Source organism: Erinaceus europaeus, chromosome 6 (assembly GCF_950295315.1).
Source record: "Erinaceus europaeus chromosome 6, mEriEur2.1, whole genome shotgun sequence".
NCBI lineage: Eukaryota > Metazoa > Chordata > Mammalia > Eulipotyphla > Erinaceidae > Erinaceus > Erinaceus europaeus.
Window position 1 is genome coordinate 32732374 of NC_080167.1, and position 20949 is coordinate 32753322.

The 20949-nt window shown below is 39.4% G+C and overlaps 1 protein-coding gene across 2 annotated transcripts in view; it reads left to right on the forward strand.

Moving 5' to 3' along the window:
• The window catches only part of C6H1orf198 (chromosome 6 C1orf198 homolog), a 41404-nt gene extending 21065 nt beyond the window's left edge, over positions 1–20339 (forward strand). The window contains exons 3-5 of one of the 2 annotated variants that reach the window (XR_009550213.1): positions 14144–14680; positions 16331–16444; positions 16972–20339. Coding sequence is in view for 1 of the 2 variants with exons in the window: in XM_007538366.3 (XP_007538428.1) it covers positions 14144–14680; positions 16972–17028 (594 nt within the window). In the remaining variant the exon portion in view is untranslated. The remainder of the gene's footprint in view (positions 1–14143; positions 14681–16330; positions 16445–16971) is intronic. The other variant, XM_007538366.3, reaches the window with a different exon arrangement.
• Positions 20340–20949: the final 610 nt, after the last annotated feature.

Consider the following 20949-nt stretch of genomic DNA (forward strand, 5'->3'; position numbering starts at 1 on the left):
TGCAGGGGAGTCTCTTCACAAGTGGTGAAACAGGTCTGCAGGTGTTTATCTTTCTCTCCCCCTCTCTGTCTTCCCCTCCTCTCTGCATTTCTCTCTGTCCTATACAGCAACAACTACAATAGTAAAACAACAAGCGCAACAAAAGGAAATAAATAAATATTTTTTTTTTAAAAAAAGAAAAGAAACAAAGGAAAAAGGAAAAGAAAAAAAGAAGAAGAAGATTGCCAAGGGCCAATATAGATCATTCCCTCAATATGAGGGATCCACCTTTCCTCAAGAAAACAAGTAGAAACTTAGGGGTAGGAAGCACTTCCTATGTCCTGTGCCTGAATCAGGGATTTGCATACATGTTGAATTTTTCACCCTTGGAGAGTTTATTGTCCCTGCCTGACAACAGCACAGGGAAGGTAGTCACTGGCAAGTTGACTGGATGGAAAATGGTTTGGAACTCAGGTTTGTCTATGACTTCTGTCTTAGATGATTCCCTTGGCTCTAAGAAGTAACTACTAATGTGTCCCTTCTTAGTTTCATCCAGAAGTTTCTGAGAAGCATGGTTGACAGACGAGCTGTCCCCATGACTGTAAATTCTGCACTGATTATGGTTCTTGGGCCCTTCTCACCAAGTCCACTCCATCCCTATCTCAAGTCAGTTCTTTCCTCTCTACCCTCTTCCCCCATGCTATTTCTAACACATCTTCTAGAGATCCAGAGTTTATCTCTATGGCCTCACTCTAGACCTATGCTTATGTTCAGTTATATGTCAGCTCCCACAGACCAGGGCCCCAGCCATGCTTCTTTGATCTCAAGGAATCTTTCCTATTGGTCTCTCCTATAACCTGTCCTGCCTGGTAACACTACCTTGTTCCAGCACTGTTCTATCCTGCTTTAGGGGCTCAGGCCCCACTCCTAGCCACCAGTGAACATCCAGACCTGACACAGATCCACTGTCTTGGGATTTTCCCAATTGTAGCAGCCTTCTGTCCCAGACTGTGTTAAGTACCAGTGGTGCTTTTCCTCATTTTAATGCTCACTAGAACCCCATTTTGCAGTTGAAAAATCCAAGGCATAAAGTGTGGGATATGAGCCAAACATATACAGGTTGTATACATACCCTGAAATGATCCTTCTTCTGTACTATCCTTGATAAATGCTACAGTAGGTGAGTATATGAAGTTAAGTGTTTTTTGTTTTTATTGATTCTCTTTAGTGCAGAATAACAAGCCTGGAAGATAGAGTTTTGTCCCTTAACTTTATAGCAATTTAACTTTTCTTCACCCAAAATACCACTCAGTGCTGGTGGTGCTCAGGATCAAACCCGGGGCTTTATACATGCAGGTCCTGTACACTACTGTCATGCTATCTCCTTAATCCTGCCCCTTAACCAGAGGCAATTTGTATTCACCACCTGTTGGGGTATCTGTTGGGTTTTCTTTCGGTTCACATGCCTGGTAGGTGGGTACAGGCAAATAAATCCATTTGTTTGTGCAATTTTTAGCTCCATTATGTTCCCAGATAAAAATGTAGAAGTGTATCATTTAGCCCCTGTCCCATGCTCGGTATCTCAAGACCAATGACAGGAAGTCCACTGGGCACTGCTGCTCCCTTATTTAACCCAGACAATCTGGCTTCCCAGTCTCTGATATGGAATTTTGCTGTCTACTCGAAAGTTGTCACTAATTTTTTTATTCTAAATGTTTTTAGTGTTCTTCCTCCTCATTCTTTCTCTTCCACTAGCTCTTTCTCCCTCCCTTTTTCCTTTCTTCTTTCTTTTTCCTTCTTTGGGAAAGGAAGTAGGGAGAATAGATGTATATGATGTGTATTTATTAGAATCGTTTCAGCAAATAGTTACATTTTTTGACAATGTTTCTGCTCTCTTTGTCTCAACAACTTAAGTTCTGCTGAAGCTGCCAAACCAAACAGTTAGTTTTGGCTGTGTGTACGCCCCGTTACTGAAATAATACACATTCCTCTCCAGTGAGTGTGATGTAAAAATAGATCTGGGCTTAGTTGTGGCCTTTCTTTTTTTAGAACAGACATGGCCATCTGAGATCCACTTTCCTACTTGAGGGGCCAATGCCCAGTCATGGCTTTACTGGCCTCCCTCCCAGTTCACCCACTCTGGAACTTTAGCTCCAGTTTGGGACTTTGAGGGTGGGATTGGTAGTACTGGTTGTTACCAGGGGAAGAACTCTGTCTGTTCTCTCCCTTTTTGAAGACCATTCCACCTCAAGTAGGTGAAATAGAATCTATTGACCCCTCAGTGACCCTTCACACACAGTGTTCTTCAGTTGGGTCCCTGGATCAATAGACAAAAATATGTCTACCTGAAATAAAATCTACACTTAGAGTTGGGTAGCTGGTGGGTGGTTCTTCCATTTACTGAGAAAAACTAGTCTCAGGGGGAAGGAGACTGGTTTTGAACTGACTAGTATAAGTTATCTTTAAGTGTCTTAATTGTGTGTCTAGTTGCTGTGGTTCATGAATTTACTCATTGGGTATCTAAGGAGAAAACATAGAGAAGGAGTAGCCCAAGATGCACATATCTGTTAGAAAAGGGGGAAAGGTTACCAGGGAGGAGAGACCAACAGGATGGAGGAAAAGAAAAAAAAAGCAGAACTACAAATAAATCTGAAATCACTTCCATATGATCTCATTGGATTTTGAGTCTTTGAAAATGAATCTGAAGTCATTTCTCTCTCTATTCCAGTACAGTGACTTCAGGCACTGTTGTTTTCGCCAGGCTGGCTTTGTGGGCGAGGGACAGAGATGACCAGGGACTCATGGCTGAGCTGAGAACGCAGTTCAATCTTTATTCACGAGTGGGGATGCAGTTCAACAACAATCTAATCTTTAATCACAGTTCTGTTCTGTCCTGCATCCTTCTCCTCCGGCGGCAGTGTCAGGAACCAAGGGAGAATATGTACGTAGGATAGGGGGCGTGGAGAAGGGAAGAGCGTGAACCAGCGAGGACTAAACCAAAATCTCCCGGAGGCAGGGAGAGTGAGACCAAACCAGTGTAACAGAATGACCATGTAAATAGACCACAACGTCAAGCAATGTAACAGAAGGGGTCCCAGAAGCAGAACTAGAAGCATACCAACAAGGCACATAGGTTTTGTGTGTGTGTGCGCGCGCGCACGTGTGTGCGTGTGCTTAAGGTTCAGAAGAGGCACAGTTCCTGAACAATTGGTCATGGAGGACAATTTTTAGTGGGTAAAACAAAACTTTAAAAATAACATATGATTAGGAAAAAGACTAGAATATTTTTCTTCGATTTCTTGTTTTCCTTATTTTTATCTCCAGAGTGTCAACAGACAAGTAACCATGTGTATTAGCATATTCCTCTCTTCTAATATATGTGTGTCTTCCTCCCCTGTGGAGCTGTCCTGTTTTTGGTTGTCCAAGGAGTCTGGGGATTAATAGGTTTTGTTATTCTGTTCTAGGGTGTTGGAGCCCTATCAATAGTGGCTTAAAGTAGTACCGAACCATTGTGATCAACTCTCAACTGTCCCTGGTGTGGCCCATTACTGCCCTCCACATAAACAAATGGTTTAAGCTAACCTTACTAATGGCAGAGTCTCACTGGAGGAATTGCTGGTCCTGAAAGTCTGCAGCTTGACAAAGTAGAGTCTTTCTTTGAGTTTTGGCCGCCACTTTCATGCCACTTTTAGCTACTTTCTTCTTTAAAGAAGTATCATCTTTATGCCTATGGCCTCCCTTTATTCTCTTATGGAATTTGGAAATATGCAGAATACTGATAATGTTTTACTTAGAAATAGTCCTTCATAAAACTGGTTAGATTTGGGCTGGGTAGTGGTGCATTGATTGAGTGCACACACACTAAGCCCCTAGTCCTCACCTGTAGGGGGGGAAGCTTCACAAGTGGTGCTACAGATGTGTCTGTCTCTGTCTCTAAATCTAGTTTGGTCATTGATATTCTTTTTTATTTTCGTTCCTTTATTGTAGGATTAATGTTTTACATTTGACAGTAAATACAATAGTAATGTTTTACATTTCTCAGTTTTCCACATTAACAATACAACCCCACTAAGTCCTCTGTCACCACATAACAATACAACCCCCACTAAGTCCTCTATCATTCTTTTCCAGGACCTGTACTCTCCCCTCAACCCACTCCAGAGTCTTTTACTTTGGTGTAATACACCAAATTGAGTCCAGGTTCTGCTGAGTGTTTTCTCTTCTGATCTTGTTTTTCAGCTTCTGCTGTGAGTGAGATCACCCCATATTCATCCTTCTGTTTCTGACTTATTTCACTTAATATGATTTCTTCAAGCTCCATTTAAGATGGCCTGAAAATGATGAAGTCACTATGTTTAATAGCTGAGTAGTATTCCATTGTGTATATATACCACAACTTGCTCAGTCACTCATCTGTTGTTGGACATCTGGGTTTCTTCCAGATTTTTGGTATTACAAATTGTGCTGCTATCAACATATAAAGACTTGTACACACAAGTCTTTTTGGGTGGGTGTGTTGGGTTCCTTAGGATATATCCCCAGGAGAGGAATTGCAGGGTCATAAGGTAGGTCCATTTCTAGCCTTGGAAGAGTTCTCCGGACTGCTTTCCACAGGGGTTGGACCAATTGACATTCCCACCATCAGTGCAGGAGGGTTCCTTTGACCCCACAACCTCTCCAGCATTTGTGGCTGTTACCTTTTCTGATGTATGACATTCTCACAGGAGTGAAGTGGTATCTCATTGTTGTCTTTATTTGCATTTCTCTGACAATCAGTTTAAGGTCTATCATGTCAGATATGAGAATAGCTGTTCCTGCCTTTTTTGTGGTCATGTATAGTAGTTTTCCATCTTTTCACTTGAGTCTGTGTTTGTCTTGTTGAGTTAGGTGGGTTTCCTGCAGACAGTATATTGTTGGGTTGTGCTTTCTGATCCATCTTCCTACTCTGTGCCTTTTAATAGGTGGATTCAGTCCACTGACATTTATTAATAGTATAGATTGAAGATATTTTAATGCCATTATTGTAGCTTTTTAGAGTGTTCTGATATATGGCATGTTTATGGTGATTTGATTGTTTATAGGAGACCTTTCAGAACTTTCAGGGCAAGCTTGGTGGTGATAGTTAATTGTTTAAACTGTTGTTTGTGATAGTTAATTCAACTGTTGTTTGTCTGAGAAGGTTTTAATGCCTCCATCTAGTCTGAATGAAAGTCTAGCAGGATACAGTATTGTTGGTAGAAAGTCTTTCTCATTGAGGACTCGATACATATTTTGTCATTATCTTCTGGCCTGTAGTGTTTGTGTGGAGAAATCAGCTGCTAATCTTATAGGGTTTCCTCTTTAAGTGACTCTTGGTTTTTCTCTAGCAGCCTTCAGGATTCTTTCTTTATCTTTATTCCTTTTCATTCTAATTATGATGTATCTTGGTGTCTTTAAGTCTGGGTTAATTCTGTTTGGGACTCTCTGGGCATCTGGAACCTTTATGTCTTTTATGTTGTCTAGACTAGGGAAGTCCTCCTCTATTATGTCCTATAGAATGCTTTCTTCCCTTCCCTCTCTTTCTTGATCTGGTAAGCCTATATTATGTATATTACTTCCTTTGAAGTCATCCCATATGTGTCTGTTGTTGTTTGCAGAATCTCTTTTTCAGGTCTCTTACTGTGTTCTTAGTTTTCTCTAATTCATCTACAATCTTGCTAATTCTGTGTTCTGCCTCATTTATTCTATTCTCTCTCCCCTCTGCTTTTTTCTGTAGCTCAGCTATTTTGTTACCCTGTTCTGATACTGTATTAGCTTGTTCATCTAGTTGTGCTCTTAGCTCAGCTATTTCAGCTTTCAGCTCTCTAATGACCTTGAGATAATTAGTGTTTTCTTTCAGAGTCTCATTTGTTGTTTCCCCATTTATGATGACAATTCTTTCAAACTCTTTCCTCTCTCCTGTGACTAATTCTTCCATTAGTGTTTAGATGCTAGTCTCACTGTTCTGTGCTTCTACTTTTGGGGGGCTTTTAGCTGTAATTTTGTCTTGGTTCATTTCTCCAATGTTTTTTCTTGGTTTAACCATTCTACGTAGTATGTTATGAGGTCTTTCAGTACTTTCAAATTACTAATCACTCTTGCCCCAGTTGACTCATGTGTAAGTAAGGTACTTAAAGAGTTCATAGTTATGGAAATTATCTCAATCCCTGAGTTGAAGAACAGTGGCTGTTAAAGCCTCTATTGTTCTTTTCTTCCATGTAGCCTATAGCGGCTGAGGGATTTTTACCTATAAGTAGATGTTTTAACTTAATCACTCATTTCTGAACAAGAGAAAAAGGAGTGAGATAAAACAGTGGTTATGCACAGAGATTCCCACTCCCTGGGGATCCAAAGCCCTGGACTCTATTCAGCTGCTCTTCCAGCAGCCTGAGCCAAGCTGGGAGTACTTGGCCCTTTGAGTTTCCACACATGTCTTGTTTATTGCCTGTGGGTTCTGTGGCAGTTACTCACCGTGTCTCCCTAATTCATCAGGAGAACAGAGTACAAATGGTACCACTATACAGCCCCACATCTAACCCACAGGGTATAGATGTTCTCCTGAATTTCCCGGCCAGTTCTCTGCCTCCCAATGTCAGCATGGGGCCTCCTGGCTGCTGCTCCAGCCTCTGAGGGCAGTAGCAATGGAGACTCACAGTTGCATTTGGTGAGTCTTAGGGGAGTCCTCTCCTCCCTTCAGCAGTCTTTTTGTTAGTAAAACAGACTGGAGTTGGCATCTCAGTTGGTAAATTGCTATACTGTTACCAGCTGCTCAGGAGTAGATGTGAGCTTTAGCCCCAGGAATCTCTGTGTAGGCTCCTCTCTGTCCATGAGCTACATGTGTTTGCACTCACAGGTGATTTTCAGATTCTCAAAGTATTTCTAGTCCTGTCTTGTTGTGGTCCCAGGTGTTTTCCTTTGATATTCCTGGTTGACTGGGGAGGGGGGGCAGAGGGGGAGGGAGAGGAGAAGAGAGGAGAGGGGAAAAGAGGAGAGGAGAGGAGAGGGGAAAAGAAAAACACAACTGCTGCTGCTACTCTGTAGTCCTGCCTCCAGAAGTCTCGGATTCTATTGATGTTCTTCGAACAATCCTGATACATACTAAGTTGTCTGGCAATTACTTTAGCATTGTCCTGATTGTCAATTGAGTTTTTACACAAACTGATACCCAGTGTGATTTCTGATCTTGGAATTACTTGATCCAAATTAAAGTTCAGTTGCAAAAATCTCCTAATGAATTATTTATTCAATTGCTGCAAACGTCTTCATTTGTAGAATGACAATTCAAGCATACACACATAAATAAAAATACCTCCCAAAATCCACAAGAACAAAGAAGTGCTTGATATATTGGACTCACTTAATAATCTTATGTATATAGCATAGGAGACACATCACAATCTAAACCACAACTCGTGGCAGAATCAGAGTTTTGGCCTTGCTTCCTTGGGTTATTTTTAATGACATTGAGCTTCAAGAGAGCCTGTACTTGTGATTTACATTTGAGATCTACATGGCTTCATCATCTTTCTTTAACCTTGAAAGTAGGCCTGGGCTATCAGAAATCTGGGCTTCTAAAGAAAGTCTCATATGAAGAAAACAAGTCAAGCTCTCTTGGTTCAGGACCTGTAGTTTCTATAAGACAAACAGTATTTTCAGGAATCGGGCAGTAGCGCAGCAGGTTAAGCGCACATGGTGCAAAACACAAGGACCAGCTCAAGGATCTTGGTTCGAGCCCCTGGCTTCCCACCTGCAGGGAATTCACTTCATAGGCAGTGAAGCAGGTCTGCAGGTGTTTATCTTTCTCTCCCCCTCTGCGTCTTCCTCTCCTCTTTCCATTACTCTCTGTCCTATTCAACAATGATGACATCAATATCAACAACAATAATAATTACAACAATAAAACAAGGGCAACAAAAGAGAATAAATAAATTTTTAAAAACCCCAGTATTTTCATTCTTGTCCTAATATGTTTATGCCACTGGTGAGAGTCCTGTTTGTAAAAACTGTAAGAGCTAAATATCATTTTTATTAAGTGAATGAATTTGCATTAAAGAAATAAGAAATCATGGTTACAATTCTTCTAGCGTTTGCCATGGTTACAATAAGTTAATGTAACAGTTTAAAATTGTACTCAGTAACTGTGGAAGCTTTAACTTAAAATGATACTCTGATATATAGCTCATAACATAGAAGTTGGGCCCTTGGAAAACATTCAAAAATATGCATATGTTTTTTTCTTATTTTTACTTGTTTTTTTATTAATAGTGGGTTACAATATTGTAAGACTGCAGCATATATTTCCACACCACATCCACCACTAATGTTCTGCTTCCCCAACTCCCACCTCCCAATGGTAACCACCATAGTTCTCAGAGTCTGAAAAATAGTTTGCTTCTGGTTTTTTGTTTGTGTTTGTTTTTGTAAGTTCATGTGTTTCAGGCCTCCAGATTCTATGAATTAGTGAGACCATCCAGTAGTTTTCTTGTCTTTCATCTCTTTATTTATTTTGCTATGCACAACCATCTCTTGCTCCATCCATTTTGTCTGAAAAGACACAAAATTGTCTTTTTTGATTGCAAGTAGTATTTAATAGAGTAAATATTTCATAATTTCCTTAATTATCTGTTGATGGACAGGCTGCTTCCACTTTTTGGTTATCATAAATAAAGCAATATTTTTTCTTTTAACAAAAATTTATTCTTTATATTTAAAAAGTTGTAATTCTTACAACACATAGAAAATATCTTTATAATATGGAATAGGCATCTCTTTGGTATATGAACACACCACATCTGTGATCTCTTACTTAAAAAAATTAGTTAAGAACTATGGCAATATGCTAAACAGACTATTTTTCTCCATCCATTTGCCCTCTTTCATAGACTCATTGTGGGGTTTTACAATATAGTTTTGTACACATACACATCTACAAAAAAAAAAAAAACTAAAATAGTTATATCAGACACTTAGAAGTCACACAGAAGAGAACCAGCTGGCTTAATAGTTGTTGCATAGGACACAAGCCACAAAGAGAGTAAAAGATATAGGACAAATATAAATTTATAATTAAAATATAATATGAATAGAATTGCACCATTCAAATTTGATGCATTAAAAACAAAGTAACAATTTCAAACTGTCAATATAAGCAGTATACAAAGTTACAAAAGCAGTAATAGTCATAATTATGTTAAGGCACTTAAGGAAAGCAAAAACAATATCAAATACTAGAAATATCTGTAAAAGTAGTTAACTTATAAGTAAATGTATAAGAACTATGCATTCTTTTCAGATAGGCTTTCACTTTCTATTTATTTATTTATTTATTTAATTTATAAAAATGAAATATTGACAAGACTTACAGGATAAGAGGGGGTACATTTCCACACAGTGCCCACCCCTGGAGCTCCATATCCAATTCTTTCTCTTGATATCTTCCCTATTCTTTATCCCTCTGGGAGCATGGACAGAACTGGCTTCTGTAACTGCTTCTCTTCTGAACATGGGCATTGGCAGGTCGATCCATACTCCCAGCCTGTCTCTTTCTTTCCCTACTGGGGCAGGGCTCTGGGGAGGTGGGGTTCCAAGACACATTGGTGGGGTTGTCTGCCCACGGAAGTCAGGTTGGCAACATGGTATCATCTGGAACCTGGTGGCTGAAAAAGAGTTAAGATATAATGCATAACAAATTGTTGACTAGTCATGAACCTAAAGGCAAGAATATTGCAGATGAAGATTTGGGGGTCTCCATTTTAGAAAAAGCTAGTACTATTTTGGGTATATTCCAAGGGGCCCATGACTTTAATAGTTTTGCCTTCACCTGTTTTTTGTGCAAAAGATGCATCATGACTTTTCTGACAACCCAATAGAAGTGACTTTGTATTTTCTATTTTGTCCTTTCAATTTTGTAAATCTTTCCAAAGAAATTATCTCCAAACCAGAAAGAGCTAAATTCATGGAGATGATGACAGTTTAATTATAGCAACAAAGATTATAAATAACAAATTGTCAGTTAATATGTCAGAACAACAGTTCAGATATTTTCACTTATTAAATATAATGGTTACAGGACTGGTTAACACACCTGTGAAGGTGTGTGCTTTGTTATGTGTACAACCCAGGTTAGATCTCCTGGCTCCAATGACAATGAGAGATTTTTCTGTGTTGAGATCTCTCTCTCCTTTTCTCTATAAAATTCAGGCCCAAAGCAAGGAAGATCCTGTGATGATGATAATGGTGATAATGATAATGATGATGATAATAATTACAAAAACCTGAAAAAAAACATTATCCAAAGTTATATTTAAAATAGAGCTGTGGGGAGTCAGGCAGTAGTGCAGCGGGTTAAGTGCAGGTAGCGCAAAGTGCAAGGAGCGGCGTAAGGATCCCGGTTCAAGCCCCTGGCTTCCCACTTGCAGGGGAGTCGCTTCACAGGCGGTGAAGAAGGTCTTCAGGTGTCTATCTTTCCCTCTCCCTCTCTGTCTTCCCCTCCTCTCTCCATTTCTCTCTGTCCTATCCAACAACGACGACAAGAGCAACAAAAAGGAATAAATAAATAAATAATAAATAAAACAGAGCTGTGATATCTTGTACAGGGAGTAACTCATTGATAGAGCACAGGAGTTGCATTAATGAGGTCCCAGATTTGATACACCTGGCACTACATGTGCCAAAGTGCCTCTCTCATAAAATTATCTCTAAAATAATTCTTTTTGGGGTTGAGGAAGTGGTGCATCTAGTAGAGTGTACATATTACAGTGCTCAAAGACATGACTTCAAGCCCCTGGTATCCACCTATAGAAGGAAAGTTTCACTGGCCATGAAGCATTGCTACAGGTTGTCTCCCCCCTTCCATATTGATTTCTTTCTGTCTCTAAAATTAAATAATATTTTTAACAATTTACTTCCTTTTTGTTACCCTTTTTTAAAATTGTTTTTTTGTTGTTTTTATTGATGTTGTTGTTGGATAGGACAGAGAAATGGAGAGATGAGGGGAAGACAGAGAGGGGGAGTCACTTGTGAAGTGACTCCCTTGCAGGTGGGGAGATGGTGGCTCCACCTGGGATCCTTAAGCCGGTCCTTGCACTTTGCGCCACCTGTGCTTAACCCGCCTGACTTGCTAAAAATAAATGAAATTTTTAAATGACATTTTAACTTCTTAAAATACATGTCTTAGAAAATATTACACAAAAACATAAAACTAGTGATTATGAGAAGAGGAGAAAGACATGATTTTTTTTCTTCTTTCTAATTGCCCTTTCTGTATTGTGGTTTTGTTCCTTTAATTAAATAAAATAAAGTGAAAGGTAGTAAGAAAAAGTAGAAGTAATGAGGAAGATAGGAATTTTCAAGGCTGAATTTAGGAATACATGAAATAACAATTTGCTTGTTCTATAGAACTAGGTAGATGACACTCACCTATGCATTTTACTTTAAAGTGGGGGGTTAGGTTTCACCTGTTGTTTGTGGTCAAAACAGTTTAACTTTATTATTTTTAGAAGTCATGATGGTATGTAATTTCAAGTGAAGGAAAGTGTTTCTGGGACACTCAGATGCAGGAATGAGGACTCTGAGTGCTTGGGCCCTGCCCCACCCTTTGGGGAGGAGTGTGTTTCTATCAATGGTGACAGCGTGTTTTGGTTTATAGGACAAGGAACTTGCAAGGTTAGAGCAACTGTGCTGAGCAAGAGCATCTCAGGAGAGGAAATCTTTGCAGCAAGACATCTTGGTCAGTCCTGGCTGCTGGAATGCTTGGGGGCTTATTGTGTACATTCATTTCTCAGTTTGGAGGCTAGAAGTCAAGGTGCCAGTAAAGCTGGATGTTGGTAAAGGTGTTTCAGTTTGCAGACAGTGTCTTGCCATGCCCTTGTTTGGGGTGGGGGGACAGAGATACTGATTCTCTCTTAAGTGAATTACAAGGACTCTAATTGGAATATCATCCTCACTGTTGAACTCATCACTTCATAGAAACTTGCCTCCTCCTAATTCATCACTTTGAGAATTTGGACTTTAATATGTGTGTATGTGTGTTTGTGTGTGTGTGTACACACCTGTAATTTACAATTTACAGTAGAGGTGATGATAGGTAGACTTTGTTTATTCCAGGAAATCTGGGTCTGACTCTGCAGGCTTTCTTTCACTTTTGTCTTCCTGGAGACATATAGGCCTTGACCCTCACTGCAGTGCTGGGTTATGTTGTGCTATGAATACTTCCACATTTCCTGTCTTGTCTCTCTCTGGGCAGATTTACCTTAGAAGAATCAGTCCCCACCCCCTGCTTTTATTAAGACATAACTTGACATATTACATTTTTTTTAGGTTTAAGTGTAATTATAGGTCTTAATATATTGTGAAATGATTGTAATAAGTCTAGTTAATATTTATCATCTCACAGTTTAAAAAAAAAGATAAAGGAAAAAATTTTTTTCTTGTGATAAGAATTCTTGGAATTTATTCTCTTAGCAGCTTTTAAATATACCATACAACATTTAGTTACCAAGTTGTTCATTATGTTACCATGACTGACTTATCTTTTTACAGTTAATTTACCTATGAGAAAGAGCAGGAGAAGAAGAGAGAACCAGAACATTATTTTGGCATATGCAGTACCAGGGATCAAATTCAGTACCTCATGCTTGCAAGTGAAGTTCTCTCTCTCTAACAGACAGAGGAGAGAGGAGACAGTGAGAAAGACGCCTGCAGATCTGCTTCACTGCTCAAAGCATCCTTCCTGCAGGTGGGGAGTGAGGGTTTGAACCTATGTCCTTATGCATGGTAGTATGTGCTAAACTGAGTACACCGCTGCCTGCCCCCCTCAAGTCAGGTTCTCTATGCCACTGTATAACTTCCCAGTTGGCAGATTTATTTCTTATAACCTTCATCCAGTTCTCCCTATTTCTAGCCCTTGCTTATGGTAACCAAAAATAGTTGATCTCTTCTTCTGTATGAAAGAGAGTGTGTGCTTTAAGATTTCACATATGAGCTATAGTATATGTCCTTTTATTTAAAATAACATAAAAGATGTTTTAATTTAAATGAGAGAGACACCAGAGCACTACTCAACTTTGGAATTTGATGGTGCTAGGGATTGAACCTGTTACCTCTGCTTCTTGATGCAATATTATATTTTCCTTTCTTGTCTAGCTTACTTTATTTATCATTATTCTACCAAGGTCCTTCCATGTTGTTAAATATATTTAGACATACATATTTAGCATATAAATGCATATGTGTGTGTATCTCTTCCACAACTTTTTTATAAGTGATTTAATATCGCTTTACAAAATTACAAGATAATGGGATACAGCTCCATACTAGTCTACCAGAGTTCTGGATCCCCAGTTACTCCATTGTAAGCTACAGCAGTTCTACCAAGGTTGCATATATGTGTTAACAATTATTTCTACAACTATTTGTATATATTTGCACACACACCCCCCTTTTAAGGTTGCATCTTCTTTTCCTTTCCAAGTCACACATAATACCTATTACTACATCCAGATACCCCCCACCCCCTTTTTCCTCCTGTCTGTGGTTCCTGATGGAGGTGGAGTTCAGAACCCTCTGGTCATTTTCCTACTATCATTTCTCCCTCACTGGGAGTATGGATCATAATTACTTTGGGGGTGCAGAAGGTGGGAGGTCTAGCGTCTGTAATTGCTTCTCTGCTGGACATGGGTATTAGCAGGTCAGTCCATACCCCTAGCCTGCTTCTATCTTTCCCTAGTGGGGTAGGGATCTGGAGTGGTGAGGTTCCAGGGTACATCCACAACTTCTTTATTTGTCTATTGATGAACACTAGGGTAGTTAGTTTCTATGTCTTGACTTTTGTGAATATGCTCCTGAGATGACAGGTGCTCAGTTCATCAAGCAGAAGGGCATTAAATTATAAGCAAAATTCAGGAGTTTCTGAGTTATTTTTTAATGTGGACATTGGGTAAATGGATGATGATAGGGCCTTGGTATTAAAGCTGCTGTTTTCCAGGTATCCAATAGCAGTCCTGAATAAACCAGTCAAGACAAATGAGAAGTTTCAGCAAATAGACAACAGTTAGTATCACTGCTTTGGAGAGGGCATATATGAGCTTACATACTTGTTCTTGTTGACTATAAAGTGACTTTTTTTTTCTCTCTCCTTTCTGACTAGAGTCAGATGGAGTTTAGCATCTCGTCCTTATCCATCCAAGAACCAAGTAATGGCACTACAACCAGTGAGCTGAGGCAACTGTCCAAAGCTCCTCAGGGTTCTCAAGCCCTCCGACCCTTCCAGGGTGGCAAGTCTTCCAGCCTGGATGTTCTCGGTCCTGTATGGAAGGAAGAAGAAGCCTCTTTCTGGAAAATCAATGCAGAGCGATCCCGGGGGGAGGGACCTGAGGCCGAGTTCCAGTCACTGACCCCCAGCCAGATCAAGTCCATGGAGAAAGGTGAAAAGGTTTTGCCTACCTGTTATAGGCAGGATCCCGCCCTGAGGGACAGGGAGACCAAGGCAGAAAGACCAAGCAACCTGCACCAAGAGCAGCATGTTCTTCCCAGCACCATCTTGGAGCATGAGAAACCCCAGGCCATTCAGACCTGCACTAACACATTGAATGAAGATGTTGAAGCTGGATTGAAGCTGCCATCTTTAAAGGCCAGCCAGGAGGATGTGGAAGAACCTCTGTTCTCTGAACCTATATCTGCACAGGTGGGTAGCCTTGTTTTAAACTCTGGCCTGGGAGATCTCCTCCACTGATGCCTCAAAGGACTTTAAAGATCAGAAGTTCTGCTCTACTCCTGACTGATGTGAAAAGAGAGGAGATAGGTTTTTGAATCTGCCTCAGTACTTTTACTTGTTCCATGGCTGTGTTCTACCTGTTTGTTGCCCTTTTCCAGGTCTATGAGGAGAGATGAGAATCCCAGGGAGAAGATATGTTAGAAGGGATTTGGTTGCGTACTTGAATTAAAGGAACTGTGAGTTTAGGCAGAAGCATTATTAAGGAATGGACTTACAGACATTCTGATGAGATCAGGTGTGTTCAGGGTGGTATGGCCATAGATTCTCATTCTGTAAGGAATGAGGAGGAATAAGGTAGATCCCAGTACCCTTACCAAGAGCAGCTGTGCTTGCTCTCAGCAGCCATAGAAGACACCTCATTTCCAAGTAGGGGGTAGGATTTTGTGTCCAAGAAGACAGTAACTTTTCTTTGGTAGTAGAGGAGAACAAAGACTGTTCCAAGAGGGTATGTATGTCGTGAAGTAAAAGCAACTGTGTTAAGAGAATAAATAGTTTGAGTGACTTAAGTATGTTTTCCTGTTTGTTTGTGGGTATGGTACTCATTTATTTACCAGTAGGTCTGCATTAAGAAATTGAGACAAGAAATTGGAGGAGGCAGAGAGCTTGTGGAGCCCCAGGAAGAAGTGGGGAAAGGGCAACCCCAGAGTGGGGGCTGGTCTGGTCTGGACTGATCTGCCCCTCTGATCTGGTCTCTCAAGTACTCTGCTAAGGTGTTGTCCTTGGAATTGGAGCCATATTACTATAAATAATATCTTACTCTTAAACCTATATGTCTGTGCTTATGTAGCCCTTCCTCTAGCCCTATTCTACTTTGTTTCTATGAACTTCTCTAAATACCCATAAAGTAGAATTTTACATGTTTTTGACTTTGAGTCTGGCTTACTTAATATAACATCCATTTATGTTGTTTCAGCATTTTCTTCATTAGTGTATTTCAGTCAGTCTTGTCAGTTGTCCTTTCAGAAGGGGAGCCCTGGGAGATTACATTCTACTTCCCATCAGCTCCACCTCAACTTTCTAGCTGTTCTTTCCCTTTAGGTCTGCACATTACTTAAATTAGTATATTCAACCTTGTCTCCTCCTACCTCCCCTGACACCTTGTCCCAGATTTTTCATTTTGTTTTACGTTTCTAACCTTCCTGCCATGATTCCTCTTCCTTTTTTTTTTCTAAATGGAAGTGGGGGGGGGGTGCTGCTAATGTGGGTCCTGGAGCTCAAACCAAGGACCTCGTCTCTCCTTGACCTCATACCTCCCAGACCTCATGTCTCCATCTTATAGATTAACTTAGCTTTCCTCTTTATTTGACTAGTATCCTAGCTATGCATTTGGGTCTTCCTCAATTAATTGTAATTGTAAAAAAAGAGAAGCAGGAAAGTGTGTAGGAGGGATGAAGAGTAGGAGAGAGCACAACAAATCTTTTGAAAGAAAAGATTTCTGAGTGCAAAGCACAGAGTGAACTGCCACTGTATTTAAGAAACTAGTAAGACTAAGTCAGGAAAAGCCAAACCTGCTTTATCTCTTTCAGTTTTTGATGTGTATTTCTTCTGTATCAATCTCAGATACAGGAAAACTGGACCTGGGGTAGGATTTAGGAGATACTGCTTCATCTATTAACTTGCCTTTATCTATTTTGCCAGCTGTGCAGCAGGCAAAGTTTTCTTGCAACCCACCAGGTGAATGCCTACTTCTATTTGCCTAGAGGCAGCTGACCAGAAGTTCACTGGTATATTTCTGAATGTAGCAGTAGTTGGAGACAGCTTGTGCTCAAATGGGATGCTTTAAATTAAGCCCATGTCATCCTTGACCTGAAAGATGTCCCCGACTTAGGGAAAATCACTTTTTCCTCAACTGAGAAATTTTGTTTTTTTTTTCTGTGTATTTTACATTAGAATGCCCATCACTGTAATTTGTTCTCTTACTCCTTAATGGCTAAATTTAAATATTCCTACTATTTAGAAATAGAAAATATACTTTTCTTTTTTTCTGCTCATAGACAGGACTGTTGTTGATGGGCAGAGTATAGCTTGCATTGAGTTTTATTTAATTTTCTAGTTTTAAGCACTGAGGCAAATTGGGGCCAGGGAGCTGATAATAGTAGACTGTCTCAGTTGGATCATTTAAAATGTGATGCCATTTTTAGATTATGTATAACTTTAAAAATACCTCACACCTTAATTAGGTGTTTTTGTCCCTTCTACAGGTCACCTCAAGTAATGTTGTTTTGAAGACGGGATTTGATTTTCTGGACAACTGGTAAAATATCTTAGACCAAAAAACATGTAAAGAAAACCAAGAATCCTAATTTTTTTTCCAAAATAGTGTGGTGGAGGTCAAAAGAATAATTTTACTGATTTTTGTATACCCTTTTCTTAAATCATTTGAAAAATGGTAAATGTTGCCTTGTCATAGTTTCTAGATTCTCTCTCTCTCTTTTTTTTTTTGTGAGAGAATATATATGCTATTTTTAATGGTTTTATAACAGAAGTTTTACATTTGGAATTTTTAAAGACTCATTGGAATTCAGTAGATCTTACTATAATTTTTTTTAAATAATAAAACATTTTTTTCTTTTTATGTCATATCTGGAGCCTCCTGTATGCAATTTCATTGCTCATTACTGACATTCATTATTATAGAGACACATAGTCATTCTAGAGAGACACCATAGTACTATACTTTCACCCAGTGTTATGGTCCTCCCTTGCATTCTTGGGGTTCAAACCTGGGCCACATTCATGGCAAGGCACATACCCAACCCATGAACTGTCTCTCAACCCCTAAATAAAACTTATGTCCCTGGGGACTTGGAGATGACTCATTTAATAGAGCACACAATTTATCATTTGTGATGACCTAGGATCAAGCCTCTGGCTACCACTTGGGAACACCTAGATAAACACATGGATAAATTTTCACAAGTGGTAGAGCAGTGCTGTGGTAGCTCTTCTCTCTCTCTCTCTGGAAAAATATTATACACACACACATATAATTGTCCACTGGGAACAGAAGAATGATGCAAACACAGATCCCTAGCCATACCCCTTGTAACAAAGAAAAAAAAATCTTTTCTCAACTCTAGTTTCCCCCTTTCTCAGTGAAAGTGTTCTCAATTATGGCACAAAAAAATGTAAGCCATTTATATCTCCTTTATTCCCTCTGCTTAAAAAACAGTGTATAAAGTTTCTTGGTTGATTGTTGGTAATGACATTAAGGGGCAGTGGTAGCACACAGGACTTGTATTTGAGAATTCCCAGGTTTAATGTCTGGTATCTCACTATCCAAGTTGAGTTCTCTGGTTAAAAACAAAACAAAATTGATATTGGCACACTAACTATGATTATGGAAAGTTTTGATCCCCAAGCAATCTTACATGACACTCCTAACTGCCTTTGGCTTCCTTGCTGAAACCACATCTCTTAAATTATGTGCCACCATTATGCCATTTCTGGGAAACAAACTGCTAGTACATGGCATTGATTGTTTTTAAACTACTCTGATACCTAAACTATTCATAATTGTTTAAAAAGATTTGCTTAACAGTTTTTTATTAACCTTCTTCTTTTTTAAAATTTAGATTTAGCAGCTATAGGGTTCTTATTTTTCTTAGGTTTGTACTCCTTTCCTTTTGGAAATCCTTTGCTACTTACTTGGCCTATGAGATGACAATCTGTTCTGGGCATCTAAAGGAATCTGGGCAGATGTTTTCTGCTTAGTTGTGTTTAAACTTTCCAGCATGTGACTGATGGGTGGTGGATAGCCTTCATCCCAAGAATGGTCAAGCTTCATCACAGTGGACCCTCTCCCAACCCTAACTACCAGGAGTTGAAGAGGATTCTGTTTTTGCAGCACCCCAGCAGCACTCCTGAAGACCTTTGTTATACTGACATCTAAAGCTGGACTTGGCTTCCCACTTACTGCTCTGGTGATGGAACAGAGCCAAGTGAACTGTTGGAAGTCTATGCTCTATCCTGAGCTGGCCAAGCCTGCAGGCTGTGCCCAAATATGATCTACGCATTGCTTCTCACTGTGTTTTCCTCACCTTAAGCCTTAATCCCTGAAAATCCTGCTAGTAACACCTATACCAGTATCCAAGTGTGTATTTTTTTTTTAAAAAAGCCTTTATTTTTCATTAACTCTTTTGAAATGGGTTTTAGAATATTTTATCATGCTCCAAGATAAAAACTCACAGCAATGCCTTTTTCTAGTAAAATTTCTGCCAAAACTGTGACTTAAGATAACTTCTAGCTTGGTTCCTGCACAATTGGTTTTTTTTCCCTAAACTTTATTTGGACCCTCAAGGGTCTTAAATTTTATCTTCTGCCTTTGGTGACTGTATCATGGCAACTCCAGTTCATTTTTGTACTGTTTAAGAATAATTAATCCATATAAGGGTCAAACATTTTCTAGAATGACAACGCAGAAAATAGCAGCCTAGAAATCATAACTAAACATCATGGCAGGATGTCATACCCCAGCCCGAGTGATCCTACACTAGATAGCAGGGTCCCATAAAAGATAAAGGGAGGGAAAAAATGAGAGAGGTGAGGGAAGGAAGAGAGAGAAGGGAGAAGAAAAATTATGCAGCTGTGAGTTGTATTCCTTGTTGTCTTATGATTGTCTTAGGATAAATAAGCCCTCAGTAGCCGATCTGTTTTGTTTTTGGAAGATGGTTGTAATTTCTTTTCCACTTTCTCATAAAGCCCAACATTCCCTTCAGCCCTTGCAAGCTAAGGGGGTGAAGTACCATTGAAAGCTTCTGATCTGGGGCCTAATATCTGGCATTGTTTAGTTATCTCTTACAGTAATGCTTGAAAATTCATTGTGGCACTGCCTTCTAAAGATTAAATGTGAAATAAAAATTTGGGATGTTGGGGTGGGGGGGGTCAAAAAATTTGGGATGTTTTAGAGGGAGTTCTAAAGTTGTGTTATTCTACCCTGATTCTGGAAATAAATGAGTGTGAGGAGCTTGGAAGGTGTGTGCTCATGGGTCTTCATCTCATCTGACCTGTCGATCTCCTTTTAACACCTGATGTCAAATTGAAAGCAGTTCCTTTACCATCTTCCTGAGAAACAATGTTCAGTATGTCCAAGAAAGTGTGTCCTTTTTGTTTTTTGTTTTGTTTTGTTCCTCCCAATACTCATGTATTAGAATGGAATTTATGTTTATTATTTTAAAATATACTTTCCAGCGGAGTCTTGCATTTGGTTTTAGATTTCCTCTCCTCCGCCTCCTACATGCACATCTGGGATATGTGTATCTAGTATCTGGGATTCAGCTCAAGAATTCAACATCTAGCTTTGAGTGGCAGTATTTTGCAAAATCTTTACCAGGAGATCAGGAATCAATCTCAAGTTATTTGACTTGTGGGTTCTTCCTCCTGTTCTCTGAATTTGTGTGTGTGATCCTCCAATGAAACAACAGGTAACCTACCCTTTGTTACACCCATGTGGCTGTCAGAGCAGCTTCCTTTTCTGTATAAATATTTTTTAAATGAAATGTTCTTACTATTTGTAACTTGGTTGTATTTTATATTAATAACCTTTAATAAAGCCATTTATAATATTCTAGATGTGTCTGTTTTGGGCCTACATCAAAGTCAGGATGATTGCTGGTGAATACAGAGGAGAGAAGAAAGATAAACAGCCTTGGAAGTGGCACCTTTGTGAAACTCAAAAGCATAAGGTTCTGAGTTTGATCCCCAGCATTGCATGTGCCTAAGTGATGCTTTCTCTGGTTTTCTCTGCCTCTTTCTCATAAATAAATAAATCTAAAGTGAAAAAAAAAGATAAAGTAGTTTGAAACCTATTTGGAAAGCTCACTTTGCACAGTCCTAACTTGGTTTCTCTTACAGGTTTGTGGGAAGTGAGGGCCAAGGGTTGTGAGCTCCTTACAGAAGGGGTTCCTATTTTCTTTCTCTTTCCTCTTTCCTCCCTGCCCTGAAAGGAAAAATATGTTTTGGAAAGCTCCTTTTCAACCATCAGATACTGTGAAAACCATGAAAAATCTTTCCAAAGATGAATTTTACCACACTGAATGACTGACTTTGCAGATGCTATTTCCCTAAAAGCTTTTCCTTTGGAACTGATTGAAATGATTTGGGAGAAGTGGGAGGGTAATAAGTACAAAAGTAGGCATAGCTAGTCCATCCTATTCTATTCATTAAATTGTAGGTAGTCT